This window comes from Diadema setosum, chromosome 12 (assembly GCF_964275005.1).
Source record: "Diadema setosum chromosome 12, eeDiaSeto1, whole genome shotgun sequence".
NCBI classification, from domain to species: domain Eukaryota; kingdom Metazoa; phylum Echinodermata; class Echinoidea; order Diadematoida; family Diadematidae; genus Diadema; species Diadema setosum.
Genome location: NC_092696.1, coordinates 8,556,529 through 8,575,601, shown reverse-complemented (window position 1 = coordinate 8,575,601; position 19,073 = coordinate 8,556,529). Strand labels below are relative to the sequence as shown.

The 19,073-nt window shown below is 38.4% G+C and overlaps 1 protein-coding gene across 1 annotated transcript in view; it reads right to left on the bottom strand.

Annotated features, from left to right (window-relative positions):
• Positions 1–19,073, bottom strand: part of LOC140236339 (liprin-beta-1-like) — a 94,350-nt gene that overhangs the window by 58,141 nt on the left and 17,136 nt on the right. Inside the window, exon 3 of the mRNA XM_072316295.1 lies at positions 2,023–2,094. Coding sequence (XP_072172396.1) covers positions 2,023–2,094 — 72 coding nt within the window. The remainder of the gene's footprint in view (positions 1–2,022; positions 2,095–19,073) is intronic.

The following is a 19,073-nucleotide window of genomic DNA, read 5'->3' as shown; positions in this document are numbered from 1 at the left end:
ACAATGTAGTTACAATACAATGCTCTCATCCCTTCATTCAATTTATGACAGAAATCATACTTCTAAATACTGCAAAACGAGGAATGTTCACATGCATTTTAATTTCGCAAAATTCGCAAAAGCCGAGATTCGCGAAATTAAAGTGCACGCTAAATATCTTGTCTACACTTATATGCATTGAATGTTAGAGGCAACTTGCGTAAATTTCATGCTGCGAATGGGAGCTAACGGCCTTATTCGCCTTATGCGAATAAGGCCGTTGGCTCCCATTCGCGAAAATTTCATGTCGCGAAAATATTGTGTTTTACAGTAGAATCGAAAGATCCCTCAGAACATTTGCAGACTCTGACGTTGGGTTCCCTGCTCCCATGAAATATCTGCATGTTCCGCCAAACATAAACTAGAATTATCACTGAAGGTGATTAATACCCCCGCCCCTAATGTTGCTCTATAGTATGTGATGTCATGAGGGCAATGACATTAATACCAAGTTTGTGCACTTGTCGAATTGGAAACAGAATAATTTTAGTTTACTGTACAATTACAGAGTTGACACTGAGTATAACACTTACAGCAAATGGAAACATGCTTTCCCCCAGCATCACTACACTTAAAGACCATCATACACACCAAATTTGACCTTCATAGCTTGAATGGTTTATTTTGATTCAAAAATGAGTGGTTACCATGGCAACACATTTTCCTTAAACTAAAACATTGGTGTTTTGCAAAACTACACTTCTAGATCATGATATATGTACATACTAAATTTGACTTTAATTGCTTGAACGATGGAAAAGTTATTCTATCTGCAAGGTTTTGGTAAAATTGTGGTTACCATGGCAACGGTTTGTGCGATAAACACAAAAATTATGTGTTCCACATCTATACCTCAGGGCCATAATGCCTACCAAATTTGGTTTCAATTGCTTGAAAACTGTGGAAGAAGTTCACTCCACAGGATTTAAAAAAAAAAAATGTGGTTACCATGCATGGCAATGCATTGTCCGATACAAATACAAAGGACATTTTGCAAAACATATTACACTTAAAGAGCATAATACACACCAAACCTTCATAGATTAAACGGCTCGACTTGATACAAAAATGAGTGGTTACCATGGCAACACATTTTTCTTATATTAACACATTGGTGTCTTGCATAACTACACCTCCCGATTATCATACATACTAAATTTGACCTTAATTGCTTGAATGATGTGGAAGTTATTCAATCCACAAAGTTTTGGTAAAATTATGGTTACCATGGCAATGCTTTGTCCGACAAACACAAAAATTATGTGTTCCACATCTATGCCTCAAGGCCATAATGCCTACCAAATTTGATATCAATTGCTTCAAAACTGTGGAAGTTGTTCACTCCCCAAGATTTCAAAGAAAACATGCGGTTACCATGGCAACGCTTTGTCAAAACAAACACAGTGTCTTGCATAACTACACCTATAGATCACCATAGATACCAATTTTTGAAATTGATTCCTCAAATACTATGGAAGTTAGTCAATCCACAAGGTTTTGGTAAAATTATGGTTACCATGGCAACGCATTGTCCGACAAACACAAAAAAACATGTCTTGCACATCTATATCTCAATATCATAATTTACCCTAAGTTTCATTTAAATTGCTTCAAAACTGTAGGAGGAGTTCGCGACGCAAGATTTTGCAACAGACCGACCGCCCGACCAACATCACGGTGATTCCTATATACCCCCTTCACACTATGTGTGGCGGGGGTATAATTATACCCCAAAACATTTAACCCTAACCCTAATCCTAATCCTCACAATAAAGTAAACCTAAAACCCTATCAGAACTCTACCCCTAACCCAAAGTCCTTGGAGAAAATAAGAACGGAGCAAACTGCCGCAGATGCAAATGCCGTGTCTCCAGTTCCATACCCTGTATCTTCTATCAACCTTGTTGTCACCCTTCTGAGAGTTTCATACATGTACAGTGTACATTCACAGAAATATTCAACTGGTCTGTTCATAGTTTTTACCTGTAATTGCAGACTGTTTTTGTCACTTTCCAGTCTTTTGATCTTCTCATTTGATGCAGCATCTGTCATTTCCTGTAAAATAAAACAAGAACATCGTTTTTTTTTAAAATTCTGATCATGGGTATAGTCGAGAAACCTGTTCATCACAAACAAAGAAATGACATACATTGTACTGTACAATATTTATGCAGTACATACGATGATCGGGGTGGCGAGAAATCTTACTGAGCAATGTCGTGTGTTATCATGCCATCCCCTCTAGAAGCAGAAGCGAAACCACTCTGTCCCTCGCAAATGACATAAAATGGAAGTCCAATGCATGAAAGAGTCACAACCAATACACATTAAAAGATCCTGTATATCTCAAAGAGCAGGTTGCAAAACCCATGTGACATGATCTCCCTTAATTTTAACAACTGGACCACATAGAAGACCAGCAGCGCTACAATTGTGAAGCTGCATGTAGGCTATCCGGCCATCTTGTCTGAACAGGATGGAAAATGAAAACTAACCGACAAATTTCGCTCATACCTGCAACTACTCATCCTCATTAAACATTATTGCAGGTGCAATAAAAAAATTTAAAAAAAGACTGTAACCAAACAACATGAGGTGATAAACTGACATCGCCGTCTACATCACAGTCCTGTGACAAAATTTGAGAGCAAATTGCAGCGGTAACAATATTAAATACCAGCACAAAATTGTAGACACACAAGCAAGTAGTCGTCCAGGTAATTGCATAACATGAGGGTGTCACAAATCACAGTTTATAAAGCTGGTTCCCTTCGCATCTATTGTCCGTCCCTTCTAAATTCCAACGAAGACGCCCCCATCTCGCTATACCAGATGGTTTCTCCGCGGCAACACTCGTCAATCCCTCATTAAGGAGACGGATGCTGATGAATCGCTTGGGCAGTCAACCCTGGGAGGGTTGGCCAACTGTCAATGCCACATCTTGCTGCCGAGAAGCGCTCGCATCTCTAGTTGTTGTTATTTTAATAATTGTTGTTTTGTTTTGTGTTGTTTATAGGGTGCAGGTCTTGGGAACAGTGATGTGCACATCTCAATAACGTGCCAGGCAGACCAGCTCCCTGGAGATAGCCCCCTTGGGACACCGAGGCCCGAATTCACGAAGGTGGTACAAATGAAACCATGGTTTAAACCATGGACAAAAACCATGGAGCGCCAAGTCTCGCACGGAATATTTCGTTACAAAATTGGTCATTTCGTCGACAAAATGACCGTTTTGTTACACAAAATTATCATTTTGTGGACGAAATGTTCATTTAGTTACAAAATGTTGTCATTTTGTTACAAAATAATCATTTCATCGACGATATGACTGATTTCGTAACGAAATATTCCATGCGACACTTGGCACTCCATGGTTTTTGTCCATGGTTTAAACCATGGTTTCATTTGTACCACCTTCGTGAATTCGGGCCCGAGTGTCTATAGCAATGATTCTTGACTTTTGTGCAAACAGATGAATATATCATAATTTGTTCTACATCTCATGAGTTCCTTCTCCTCCCTCTCCCCCACTTCAAAAGGGATTCAACCTGCCTTAATCACTGAAGTGTTGAGTTCAAGGGAAATTCCACTACAATATAAAAACAACTCACGAGCAGTAGGCCTACAGTGTGGATCATCAGTGCAAATTCACCAGAGAAAATTTTTCTTCAGACCTGTTCTTGATATAATTGTAAGAATGATTTGTTTCTGCATGTCCTCTTCAGCAGCTATAGGCCTACTAGTACATGTATGGCAGCTCTACTACGCATCGATCACCCTTTTTGAAACTGAAAACATAGTTTTGGTGCACAGCACGCTTTCTATAGTACGCACTGCACTGCGGGCAGAGCACATAGAAATGGATTGGCTTTGACTGTCGATGAGGATGTGTGGGAAAACAAAAATTCACTGTTCATTATTATGGTTTAAATCGAGGACAAAATTTTCGAATGAATATTTCAACCGAATCGTAATGTAATGCCAATGCATTTTCTAAAAAGCTTCGTACTACACGATGTTCAATACAACTCGGTTTGTGTGCTTTGTCAATACATAAACAGCGGTTGATTAAAAAAAGCTGAAAAGAGGGCACTCAAGTTCGACGGCGATAATTTTGCACTGAAACTTTGAATTGAAAAGGGGACAACAGCATTTGATAGTGCTGGATTTTCTCAATCACGTAGGTCAAGTTTTAACGTGAATTTCAGTCTAAAATATTCTTATCAGGCAGATAAAAATTAGGCGGTCGATGAGTAGTAGGACCGACCATACATTGGAGGTTCTGTCTGTTCTCAATTATTTGAGAAATGGAGATCAGTAAAATTTTGTGAACAAAAGAGAGTTGTTCAACATCACAATCACACAGAGCTGTCAATTTGTCTTTAGTACTCTGTAGGATCTATAAAGAAATTTTTACAGTTGATATTTCTTTGTGTGTGTCTGACTTTCTTAAACCAATATTTAATGGATATACAAAAGGCCTATTTCTCTGATTTTTCAGTTTTCATAGAAAGCAACATGATGCCACAATGGAATTTCCCTTAGATATCCAAATGAAAAGAGCGATAAGACACCAATAGCCTCATCTTCCCTACATCTACCGGTCAATACAATTAAATGTCTAGATCTTTTCTTCTGTAAATCCAGGTAAATATGCAATACACATACATACATGTGACTCAGGCTGCGTTTATCTCACTTGAGTCTGAGAGAGAGAATCATGTTTCAAAACACGTTTGGAACGGTGTTTGCAAACGTAGTTTGAAACACGATTCTTGGGGAGCCACGTTTATCTAAACCATCATACAATCACGATTCAAGTGATGTCACTGCGCAGCTGCTTTGCGCCGTTTGACCCGGGAAGTAGAAGTCAACTGCATACCACCAAACATACAAACTGTACCTCCTCAGTCACACACAAATAATGGGTAGAGAGCACAACCAGAAACGGCTGGGATTTCACCTTCAGATACAAACAGCGATCGTGGTCTCAAACATGTGATCTTCAAAACGCCCTTTGAAAGGCGTTTCAAAACGGCGTTTCTAAACGCGTTTGAAAACACGGTTGCGTTTATCTAACCCCTGAGAATGCCTCAAACGCGTTTAGGATCGTGATTCTGCCTCAGAAATTTTTTAGATAAACGCAGCCTCAGAACAATGCAGAATCCATAGTTTGGATTTATCGATATCTAGTATCAAGTCGTATCCGAATACTCGGGGAGATACACTGCATGTTGCATCAATATGGACGGGGCAGAGTAATTCTCGATGTCTCCGATTCATGAATTATTGACACCGTGCTGCAATATGCAACCGCCTGCGACATGTTCAGAGGTTCTGATACAACATAGTTTTGACAGGCATGAACCCATGCAGATGGCTGAAATAATCCTTCAGTCTAGTGATAATTTATATCAGATTATTACATCACATTATGTGCATTAAAATTGATTTCAGACCCATGTAGAATCCACCAGATATACGAGAAAATCCAGGAATATATTTTCACTACAATGGCCCTGTGCAGGTGTGGAACTACTCCGAGAACGAGTCTGAGATGGCAAGAATAAGTGGGCAGTAAATTCATCAGTGTGGATTTCGCCCAGGCTCGACCGAAATTGACAAGGCTTTTTCGCCGCATTCCAGGCAATCTTGGCATGCCAGCGAGTAAGAGGCGTGATGGATGGATCAATGCGATGTCTTTGCCATCTGCCCCTTTGAACAAGGACTCCACTATATTACAGGGGAATCTTCCTTGATAGGATGGCCGGGCAGGGGTCTTACTGATCTGGGGGTCAAGTTTAGGTGGACAGTGGCCATAAAATTTACAGGATGGCCTGAGGGATTTAAAGGGATGTTTCAACCATGATGAATTGCCAGTTGAAGAATCTCTGTCTATTTTTGTATAAAAGGATTTTAACATTTTCTCGTCTAGTATAAGACATCCCTCAGCAGGACAGAGTGACCATCCTCCCCCCCCCCCCCAACCCAAAGACTGGCGCCCTAAATTAATTTTCATTATCCGCAAACCTAATTACACGAATGATACACACAGCAATGCATCTACAATCTACGTACAATAGCAAAGGCCACACAACTGAATTATGTATCAGTTGTGTAAAGGCGTGTGTAGATGAAAAATTCAGCAAAAAAAAAAAAAAAAAAAAAAAAAAAAACTTAAGGGCAATTCCACGCCAAAGTGGACATGACATCTAAAATTTCAAATTCATATTTCCCACGCAATTTTGGTATCAAATGAAAGCTTAAAGTGTGAATTTTATTGATTTGAGTAAAAATGTTTAGTATTATAACATATTCGGGGTCAATTTTTCAATTGTTTAACTAACCTTATTAATTTTCAAAAATGCATAAATTATAATACAAATGCAGCATGGCCTGTATTCAATATTTGAGAAATAAATGTTATGAATTGTTATATTTAGAACTTAGTAATTATGAAAGAAACAGTTCATTTAATATTTTTACGGTTTCCATGATTTGTAACGCTTCAGTGACTTCCTAAAGGTGACCTTGTATTTTGTCCTTCCGTTACCACAAAAAGAGGTCTTTTTAATATTTTATGAAAAATAGTAATATAAAAACCATAAAATTTTCAGTGTAAAGCAAGTTTAGGTAGGCCTATAACTTGGCACCCATCCATCCACGAAACCCCTCCTCTTTGAATAATTATAAATAAATTAAAAATGTCCTTCCGTTACCGAAGCTGGTAACGGAAGGACAAAGGTGTGGTAACTGAAGGACTTAGAGTCTGTTTTTAGCTATTTAATATCCCTAAGATGAGAACACAAATGTGTCAGAACCTACTCTAAGTACCCTTGACTAAATTCAAATAACAAATGAAGCCACACCTCTTTCCTGAATGCAAGTCGACCCAAAATTGGCTCAATTTTGTAATTTTGTGTACAAACCCTATGGGAAATACTTGCTCTTTCATAAAACTCATAAAAATCTGATAATTTTTTTTCTTTCGATCACTTTGATTACTTGACTTTCGCTTAACTATGTTTAAAAAGTGGTCTGCAACAATTTTCTTTGGAAAAAAACCACTTAAACAACAAAAGGGAAAAAACAAAGAAATACAAAAGAAATTCAAGAAACAATAAAAAATAAAAGAATTGAGATTGATTTTGCAATTTTTTATCACTACATTTGTTTAATACCTCAAAATGAAGATCCACACCAAGAAATGTCCGTAAATTGCTTCACATTAGTATTCTATGGGCTAAAATGTAATTTATTGAATAAATTTGCATAATCAATTCATATGATTAGGAATTAGCAGTATTTTGAACAATCTAACTATGGTCTCGTGTAGATTACTCTCCAGGGTGATGTGTGCAGATTTTAATCATGATTTATTTACGGGGGATTAAGCAAAAGAAAGAAAAAATATCACATTGGACTACAAGGATTAACATTAAAGTTGGAAATAACATCCTTCACTGTATGCACACGAAGCCCTTTGTCCTTCCGTTACCACACATTTAATGAAAACATTGTGCTGTAATTAAAAAACCAGGTGACATGTTTCAAAGTTGAATACATAAAAGTAAAGCTAAAACTATTCGGATCAAACTGTATACCTGCCACATATGAAAAAAATTATTAACCTTAGAGAGGTTTAATAAAAACTAACCATAACCCATCTTCCCCATACACTTTACACAGACGATCTGCATGTCCTTCCGTTACCGTCCTTCCGTTACCACACACACATGGACATTATGTGGTGTAATTAAAAAATAAATAAACATATTTGAAAGTCAAATATATTCCATTATAGCTAAAACTATGGCAATTAAACTGTATACCAACAAATTAAAATAGCTCCATAAACTTCACAGAGTTTTGATAAAAACTAATTTGCCTGAAAACCCATGTCCATTTTGATGTCCTTCCGTTACCAACCTCATTAATATGCATATTTCATTACTCTTTAGCAGGTATGACAAAAATTTTGGTGGAAATTATAGTCTTTGGCTCTGGTAATACATCTCTGTAGTTTGAAATGCTGTATCCATCAAACTTTTCTTAGAGTACTTTTTTAAACTGTGAAAATTCTGTCTGAATGTCCTTCCGTTACCGTGGAATTGCCCTTAATCAACTGGATGTCACATGACAAGACACTGCTTAATATACACATTTCTTCTGAATAACCCATATTTGGCCTATTAAAGAATGTGAATGACTGTATAAAAATATGTGACCCGCTACAGCAAAAGGATCCTAAAGTCGCTGACGGGCGAGCCAAGCATGGCCCAGAAAAATGCTATTTTTCAGGCCTTTCCTTTGCTCATTTAGCTTCGAAATTTCGGCAGATGATAGAAGATACATTAGACTACAAAATTATGTAAAAACAGAAATCCGAAAGTTTTGACAGATTTTGGTGATCTGACTTCAAACTCGATTTTCTCGGCTCACCCGTCAGCGACTTTAGGATCCTTTTGTTGTAGCGGGTCACATATGAATGACTGTATAAAAACGTTGAATTCCTCATAGAATTACATGCTCTTTCATGTTTCATAAGAGGTTTCTCATTATCTCACGAAAAAATGTTAGAAACCTGAAAGCAGGTCTCAACCAAAACTAAACAATCCCTTTAAATACAGTATACTTGTGTGAATGGGCATTTTATCTCAGTATCTCACCATTGCAGTTTTCAGATCGTCAAAATTTCAGACAGGTAGATGTATTTGGGCGCAATGAAGGGGTGAGCTGTTAAAGCCCAAACTACTGCATCTTAAACGGACGCCACGTAAATTAAAGTATTGCCCTATACAGATTTAGCTTTAAATAAATGTATGTCTGGGATTAAGAGTACATTGCAGGTTGTATGCATATAGTCCTAATATTTAAGGTGATAAATGAGTGCCTCATGCCTATGATGAGAACCACATTTATTGTCATTGATATACAAACACTAGCAAACTAAAGCCACTACTGCCATTTAAAGGGTGTGTATACAGTTCCGGTTGAGGTGAGGATTTAGCTTTGAACGTTTTGCGAGATATTCAGAAACCACTCAGATGAGATCTCAAAGAGCATGCAATTCTAAGGGGTATCAAAAGTTTATTTGATGAAAATCGGTTTTGAAATGGCTGAGATATCGAAAAACAAGGTGAAACAAAGAGATCCTAATAAAAGGCGTGGCCTGTCGCCTTTTACAATATCACTTTTTTGGAATATCTCAGCCACTTGAAAACCAATTTTCATCAAATAAACGTTGAATCCTTCTTAAAATTACATGCTCTTTCATATTTCATATAGAGGTTTCTCATTATCTCACTTAGGAATGTTCAAAACCTGAATCCCCACCTCAACAAGTACTGTACAGTCCCTTTAGTACCATGGAGATTCCAGCTTTTATGTCTGGTATGAGATCAAGACTAGCTTTGTAATGAAAGAAGGTCTGCACATTCACATTTGAAGAGTGTCTGCTACTCACAAATGTGATCCATTTCTTACTGTCATTGATATGCAAACACAAGGAAACTCAGAGATAACCCAGGTCTACAAGCACTGCATTTGTCATACCTGTGTAGACAAGAAGTGCTAGGGGCTACACACATGCAGAGGTAAATATGGGGGCAGAAAAAAAAAAAAGATAACAAGATTGCACGAAGATGAGTCATCCAAGATTCAATGTCCTTCTTTTATTTCCCTCAATCCATTTTGCTTCTTACAACAGGCTTCGTGCACCTTTGTGAATGTTCAATTGAGCTAAATGCAATCCCATCTTGGTGTAACACCTCTATGCACACCCTGTGGCTTAACCCATTGAGGATGAATTGATTTTGCTTTTACACAGATTTCCCATACACCTGCCAGAGTATAACGGGTTAGGAGTCAACTTCTAAACACAGTAGATGGTAGGATTCAGAGTGGTAGTCTCACGCCAGGACATTATCCTTGAATAATTCAACATGGATATATGAAGCCAAAAATATTTCCACCCCCCCCCAAAAAAAAAAACAAAACAAAACAAAACAAAACAAAACACAAAAAAAAAACCTTGGGGGATGATTCTCCATGTCATCCGCCACACTATGCGAGATGGGGAGATATTTGAGGCATAGAATCAGGATAGATAAATCTTGGCTAAAAATGTGTTGTGTAGAGATGGTAGCCTATACTTTTGGTTGAGATGAGGTTTCAGGATACTTTTTTGTGAGATAATGAGAAACCTCTTTACCTCTTATTGAAATAAAATATGAAAGAGCTTACAATTCTAGAGGAATTCAAAGTTTACTTGATGAAAATTGGTATCAAAGTGGCTGAGATGTAAAAAATTATATCTTGGCCACTTCAAAAGCAATTTTCATCACAGAAACTTTAAATTCCTCTTACATACTCTTTAATATTTCAAACGTAGGTTTAATCTCTCAAAAAGTTAAAATCTGAATACCCCATGTCAACCAAAACTATGCAATTCCTTTAATAACGGTCACAGGAGGCGGTATACATTTTTCATCAAAGCAATATAAGTAAATCATAACATTAAAACCCAAAATACTACCCAGCCAAGGGAATAAACATGGACAATTTGATTGCATTTCTACACCAATCATTTGTCTGTTTCTACATAAATGTAAAGACAAAGATAGACTTTAAAGGAAGGAAAGATTTATGACTTACTTGGTTTGTGCGGTATAAAATCCACTCCATTTGGTGACATTTTCTAGCCATGCTGACAAGATTCAGCTCTCTGTTGACTGTGTTTGAATGTATTCCAGGTATTGATACCAGTAGCTACACCAATAGTGGCAAGATGTAACTCTTCTCTCTTCCTTGCCCTAGAAGAGTGTGAGGGCTCTTTGCAACGTGTAGAATTCTTTAACAGCCCTGGGTAGTATCAGCAAACAATTAAAGATCAACCAACTATGTTACCGGTGTGCAAGTCAGCCTACATCGTGCACACCTGCTCAAACAGTGTTTTGTTGTACAATGCCCAGGTGTCGCTTTTAAAAAGAGAAGACGACGCTTTAAAATGAGTGAGATTGGATGAATGAACTGGGGATCACTGAAATGGAACTGGGTACTACCAGTGATGCAGAGCCAACTTCAGAGCAGAGGTACAGTGAACATCGTCCAGGCTATGCATGCATTCAGCTCCGGGGAAGTCACTCGCAGAGTCGCACACAGTGGAATGGTAGAGCAGTAATTGTCAACTGATACCGTGTGGTGTTGTACCTACGATAGTAAGCAGTGGACTAAGTCGCTGTATCAGAGCTGGATGACAGACAGTCACAGATATGAATGAACTGGACCAAAAACGATCGGGGGGGATCGCCCATGTAGAACGGGTACAACCTGGTGACGAATTGTGAGCTTCTGAGTTCTAAAAGTCAGAGACGCATCGACTACTGCATAGAGACATGCAGCTTGCGACCAATATCAAGAGCTCTGAGCATACGGTGCCAACCTTGTATGAGTGTATGATCATCATACATCGATGGCACATATGACAACAGTGACGCTGAGACACATCGACCGATCAATCTATATTCATTGACATCAATTACAGGTACAGCAGCTCGGAGGCTCTTGAGGCGACGGCGTGATGCTGCGGATCTCTGTGATAACAAGGAGTAAAGGAGATTATTGCCAGACAGCCAGCTGGTAGAGAAAATAGAAAGTCACAAAGTCCACCGAGATTCTCTAAGATCCCAGGTTCAAATCCCCCTTGGTTTTCCCCCTCCATACAGGTGGTGTCACACCACACTAGTCATCTGGACATGTACTGACAGACCGACGCACTGGGGTCTTCTTTGTGATGCAGAGCTTGGCTCTGCATCACAAAAGTTGAGACTAGGCAACCAGAGTGGAACTGCGCTGAGTCGTCCAGCGAAGCACGAGGACTGGCGCGGCTAGACTAGCATCGAGAATACGGGGCACGGAGCCATGCATCAATGTCTGAATCTCCAATAGCCTTGATGTAATCACATACCGACCCAGAGTCTAATTAAAATAACAAGCCTCCTCATGACAATTTCCATCGACCAGACAACTGTGCAGATCAACCCACAAATGGCTGTTGCACCGGTCGCCCAAAGGCAATTCATACGCATAGAGTTTCATACAAGGCACTGTCACAGTTTTCACGAGTATGCCACCACCACTGACCAAAAACTGAACCATAGACTTTCATTCATTTCTTAGATTGGTCCCAATCACTCCTTGAGCTTCTAAACCAAACTCCTAGCAAAGTATAAAAGGCTCGAGATCCATCTCCTTGTCATAGAAATGTTTCAAGTCACAAAAATCATGACACAAAATGGTAGAATCGCTGCATGGAGAAAGCCCAAAACAGAGCAATTTCCACACTGACAGTCCTTTCAAATTCCATGGTTTTCGGTACTAATGGTATTGCCCTTTTGATGTAAGTCGTCAACCCTTTTTATATATCTTTTTCCCTTGTGTAATAACCGGTATAAAAATATGCTGATCCCACAACTCATGACAGAGTCAATCTCCAATACCATTCTCGATAAGAGGAATGTGAGCTGCGGAGCTTCGGAGATGGAACCACAACTGCAATTACTGAAGAAGATTGAAGGCAATTTCACCAAACGGCACTTTGAAACAAGTTTAATATCTGGACAGAAAATTCCCTCATCACAACCACTGATGCATTAAAGTTTGAATATGGGGAAAACAGCACAGAAACTACTTTAAACCGGCAACCTCTTTAATACCATTGTATCTGACAAAACAACCCCAAAGTACTAGAGACTTGGTGGTACATGTATGTAAGCACCAATTGCCCCCTCCCCTTCAGTTTGATACACTGTATGTGGCAAGTTATACTGCATTGTATGAAAGGGATATGATAAAAAAGGATAATTAAAGATTTGTCTGTTTGTGTGTGTGTGTGTTTTGTTTTGTTTTGTTTTGGTTTGGTTTGTTTTGGTTTGGTTTGGTTTTGGTTTTTTGTTGGGGGGGGGGGGGGGGGGTCCACAAACAAGATTTATCAGTTTTCTTGCATATCCCGTCCAAAAAATTGGGTCCTGAAAACTGCCGTTTTTTGGATGTGTTTGTGAACGGACCTGTCATACACTGTACGCATCTGGTGAGGTCTCCAGCTCACCAACCTAAAACTTTTTGGAGACGCATCAATCCAATCATGGAGTACCACTTTAAATGAAGTCCTGACGGGAGATATGCAAGATTTCAAAAGTTGGTCGTTTTCGCAGGGGCTGAAAGTTCAACTTTTGGTGGCATACTTCCCCCTCTGAGTCATGTGGTATTTTACGATCTCTGAGTTTTGTTTACATCTGCTTTGCCTGCAACACAACAGATTTATCTGGAAGTTGTCACAGTCATTCAAGAGGACATTGCCGACGGGCCATGACACCAAAAAACTCTGCCCCTGGCAGAAGTATTCTCCAAGTGACGCTCCCCGGTACTTTCAGTTCAGCTAGCATCCAATGTCAAGTGGAAAAGCTTAATTTTCCAGTCCCAGACAGAGTATAATCTGAGGGTATACTTGAGGCTAGTCTCAAGGAAAGAGACTTTGAAACGTTTCTCTATTCCTACATATAAATTGCATGGGGTCCCTGACAGACTGCACTCTAAGAATATAATGATTGCAATGATAATAATATGTGCATATATGCAGTAGCATGAGTGCAACTTATTAAAGAATGGAGGGCATTACATACAATGTGTGTTACATTTTGATATGAATGGTCTACAAATACCACCATTTATACTACGGCCAAAATTTTGAGCCTCTTCGAACTGTTTCAAAAACCCTTGAAACACCAGTCTCTTGTCTGTTTATGCTGCTCAACCGTCCGTCCAAAGTGGGCCCCTGACTGGCTCCGTTTTCATGGTAACCAGTTCCCCTCAGTATACAATGTAAACTGCACAGGCTTTTGAATTTCTTTTTGATGTAGGCCTAGCCAAAAACGTGATGAAGCGCAAAAGTTGCGATTATGTGGAAATAAATTAAATTGAAAAGTGTGCAAGAAATGCAGTTTTGTTTCGTTTTAATCAGTGGCAATTGGTCATGATGGCTGGTTTGTTACGTTATAGCTGGCGATAACCTACGGGTCAGCAAAAAAGCTGAGGGACTTCTCAACAGCTGTGTCATGACTGCTGGATGTGTCAATAAAACAAAAAGCTTTTGCTATCAAAAGCAACAGTGTAACATAATTGCATACTGTAAAATCACATATTTTTGCATGCGATTTAATTTCACAAAATTTGGTGAGAGCCAAGATTTGCTTGATTTAAATGCACACAAACGCTCTTATCTGCACTAGGTCTATGCATTGAATGCCAGTGGCATTTGGCCAAAATTTCATGCCCCGAAAAAGGCCATCACCTACAACTCGCACAATTTTTTTACCACAAACAAAAATTCTTGCTTTACAGTAATTCACTAGTACACAGGTACGTGTGCGTGTACACCTAGGTTGTAAAGTATAAGCCTGCAATGCCTTGTATACTGATGTTAAAGGACAAGTTCACCTTCGTAAACATAAGGATTTAGAGAATGCAGCAGTATTAGTAGAACACATCAGTGAAAGTTTGGGGAAAATCGGACAATCTGTTCAAAAGTTATGAATTTTTAAAGTATCTGCGTAGTCACTGCTGGATGAGAAGACTACTGTAGTGTATGATGTCATATGCGTACGACCATATAAAGAAAACAAAAAGAGAATTTCACAAAACTTTACTTTTTTAATCAAGTGCACATTTCTTTGACTTGTTACTGACATACATTATGTATGTTAAGGGTAATATCATTCCCCCTGCCTTCTGAAAGAGAGAAGTCAAGTGTTCTTTTCTTATGCGAGAAAAGTGAGAATATGTTCATTCTTTATTCTTTCTTTATATCGTTGTACTCATGTGACATCATAAGCTATAGTAGTCTTCTCATCCAGCCTTGAGTGAGCAGAAATTTCAAAAATTCATAACTTTTAAAAGGACTGTCTGATTTTCCTCAAACTCTCAATGGTGTGCTCTACTAACATTGCTGCATTCACTCAACCCACATGTCTATGAAGATGAACTTGTCCTTTAACCCGTTGAGGACGGTTTGATTTTGCTACAACACGCATTTCCCATAGACACCTGCCCGAGTATACTCGGGACTCGTCCTCAACGGGTTAAAGTGGGTTTTACAGGTATGCTAGTGTGGGTAATGTTCCTTGTACTAAACAGTTGTAGATTTGACCACAGCCACCCTGAAATAACCACAGCATTATCATAATTTGTACAGCATATCCAGCATTCTACGAAGTACAGCTGTATGTGCTAATACTTGCCTGATCTGTTCAATACCGCTAGACTGAACACTTGAAACAGAGGTCTATCATCAAAGACTAGCCACCTCGGACAGCCAGCGATCCTATTATTGGCTTATGCTCTATTACCTACCCTGTCAAGCGCTTCAAATCACTGACGTGATACTGCTTACACCTAGAATTCTTTACCAGACTCCGCAATTTAAGACCCACCGTCAAATATTTCACAGACCTTCTTTATGATATTACTGTAATGTCATTAGAATTATATGTACCAGGTAACTATTTAATCACCTTTTGTCACTGTCTTTTAACATCATAATGCTCATATTTCTTATTATTCTGCAGAAGCTACAAGGCAATTTAGAGTCATTTGTCACCAAAAAAAAAAACTCACTCAAGAATTCATAAAATTGATACAATTGCACACATATAATTTTTTTTTTTTTTTTTAATGGGAACAAAGTGATGAACATTGCATACGTATATGTTTGAAATACCAGGTAAATTTAAACAAAAAAAAAAAAAATTAAATGAAAACAAAATCATTGCAATAAGGCTTTTACGTTGTATACATGTACATTGTTGCGTACAGAGAAATCTGGCTGAATGCAAAACAGTAAAATAAGCTCGTGTTTGTTTTGTTTTTTTGTTATTCATATTGTTACTATCTAGAATACTCCAGTTCTTGAGATTTTAGCAACCAAGATCAGGCTTTAGTTGAAACTCAGCAGTATGAAATAATAAAGCTGATTTTTTTTTTTCAACCACATGGATTAAGACTGAATTGACAATAGAATATACCGATGAATGATTATTACATCTCAAACTCAGAATTGACTAGATATTTTGTGTTTCGAGTTCAATTTGTTAACTTGCCAAATGACTGAACCGCTTCGTTAATAGCTACTATCATCAACAGAGAAATTTATGAAAATATCAATATTGATACAAATTCTGTAATGTCATTTCCATCAATACTTCACCTACATGTAGCAAACACTCCTGCTGAATTTTGCATACACGTGTGCATGACTTTTAGACATAAATTGCAACAAAGTTACACATGAAACAAGTAATTGCTGCAATGATAAAAGAGTCACTGGCTTGACGTAAGACTACATGTAGTTCACAACCTCTATTCCTTCTTCAAAACTCCCCCACCCTCCTAACCTAACCCCCACAGCCTCTCCTCTTCCTCTCAGGATCCTCCTCCTGTACAAAGTTGTCAAATCTCATCCAGACAGGGAAATCATTGCTTCTGACATCCCACCTTGAAAGTTTGGCTACCATGCCCTCTCTTTCACCCCTCTTTAACTGGCCCTCAGGAACATATAATACCCCTTTGGTTATTTCTGATACAGTTGCATCCCCAATCAAATTTCTGTGATTCAGTCCATTTTTTCATTTCTAAATTATCTATTCAGGTATTTTACAAAGTTACAAAATACATAAAGCACAAAAACTATTAAATTCTTTGTTAAGGCCCTATACGTCTGTGCTTGTTTTTCTTTTCTTATTACAGAATTATAAAAAGCATCTATAATGTTTTAAAATCAATAGATTAGTATCTGATCCTTAAATTGACAACACATTTTGGATTGACATACAAATGGAAATGTTTCCGTTGCAAATTGGCAAATTTCTGTAGCTATTTTTTCTGAGTTTTTGGAAGTGTATATGTAATGCATTCAACCATGTTTGATTTCATCGCTCTATAAAAGTAGAATATACAGTAAAGTTCAGAGTTGCCAATCTACAGTATCAAAGGCTAGATAATAACTTCAGTACTTAGCAAAATGCCCCCTCCCCTCCCCCCATTTGGCGGGTTTAAGGGAATACATTGTATGATCTCACACCATTCTGTACCGTCTGATCATCGCTGGCACGTCACATGTTGTGAGATGGTGAGATGAACTATTTCGGTGTTGTCGTCACGGCGATCAAATGCACCTCAGTGAATGCGTGGGTTGAAATTGTTGCACAGTCAGTCATGGCAACTCCAATATGCAGGGAAGTCATTAAAGGACAAGTTCACCTTCATAAACATAAGGATTGAGAGAATGCAGCAATATCAGTAGAACACATCAGTGAAAGTTTGAGGAAAATTGGACAATCGATGCAAAAGTTATGAATTTTTTAAATTTTTGTGTTGGAACCACTGGACGAGGAGACTACTACAGCTTGTGATGTCGTATGCGTACAACAGTATAAAGAAAATGTAAAGAAAATTCAACATATTTTCACTTTTTTCACATAATAAAAAAGCACTTGACATGCCTCTTTCTAAGGGCAGGGGGAATAATATTACCCATAACATATGTCGGTAACGAGTCAAGGGAATGTGTACTTTTTTCAAAAGATGAAATTTTGTGAAATTCTCTTTATATTTCCCTTATATTGTTGTACGCATGTGACATCGTACACTGCAGTAGTCTTATCATCAAGCGGTTACTGCACAAAAACTTCAAAAATTCATAACTTTTGAACAGATTGTCCGATTTTCCTCAAACTTTCAATGATGTGTTCTACTAATATTGCTACATTCTCTCAATTCTTATGTTAATGAAGGTGAACTTGTCCTTTCAGTACTTATTTTCACACAAAGGGAATGAATCTCACTGGGGAAATCTTATATTCCATGGGCATGACAGTTAAAGAGGATGGCTAGTAACTGATCAGTGGGAATCAGTGGGAATGCTGGGGGATGATTGTTCCAATCCTTGTGGGGTTCATTTAAGAGTATCTATTGTTGTGTGAAAATTATTTGCTTCAGAATGGTCTCATATTCTGCAGTTTAATGTTTCCAGGTTAGCATGCCTGTACAGTGACGGGGCGATTAAACTGCACATTACTTGAATATGAGACCATTCTGAAGCAAATAATTCTCACACAACAATAGATACATAATGTACTCTTAAATGAATCCCATAAGGATTGGAACAATCATCCCCCAGCATTCCCACTGGTTCCCACTGATCAGTTACTAGCCATCCCCTTTAAACGAAAGCAACACATTGGCAATATTTTGAGGCAAACCGGATAAACAACAAGGAAGCTGTTATCACCTGACAAGTGGTATACTTTCCCTCCCGGCACTTACGCAGAATTTGCCTTAGTCATGTGATGGGAATTCACTTGCATCATACCCATAATTCCCTGAAATTCATACTAACTTTACATACAATGTGCTTTTGTATCTCTAACAATTGCTTGAAAATGCCATCTAAAATGGAAATGGCTCACTCTTTTTCATCAGAAATTGATGAACTTTGCAGATTGAGTTGTATATTGATGCTTTAAAAAAAAAGAGTCCCGCGGGTCTAGCGCTCACCTGAGTATCGCAAGTTCACCTTTCACGCAGTCACTAATCTAAATTATTCACAGGTCTACTAGAATTTGACCAGGCATTCTCAAGTAGAAGATGAAAATGTACAATAAGGGCCCAAATTTTTTAAGATTCCTTAATTTGGGGGGATTGGGGGCCCAGGGGCCCTCTGGGTGTGGCATTGTGCCCATTTTGATAAATTGAGATCCTGACCCCCTAGGGATGCTACCTGCCAAGTTTGACGAAAATCCATCATGAGGTTTTCAGGAAGAAGATGAAAATGTACAATTCAGGCCCCCATTTGGACCTTCCCACCCCCCGCCCCCAAGAGGGGCACCCCTGGATCTGCTATGAGCAAACTTGAAACTACAGTCATTAATGTACTCACTCATAGTATTATCTTAGCTCTATAACTTCTGATTCTAGAGGAG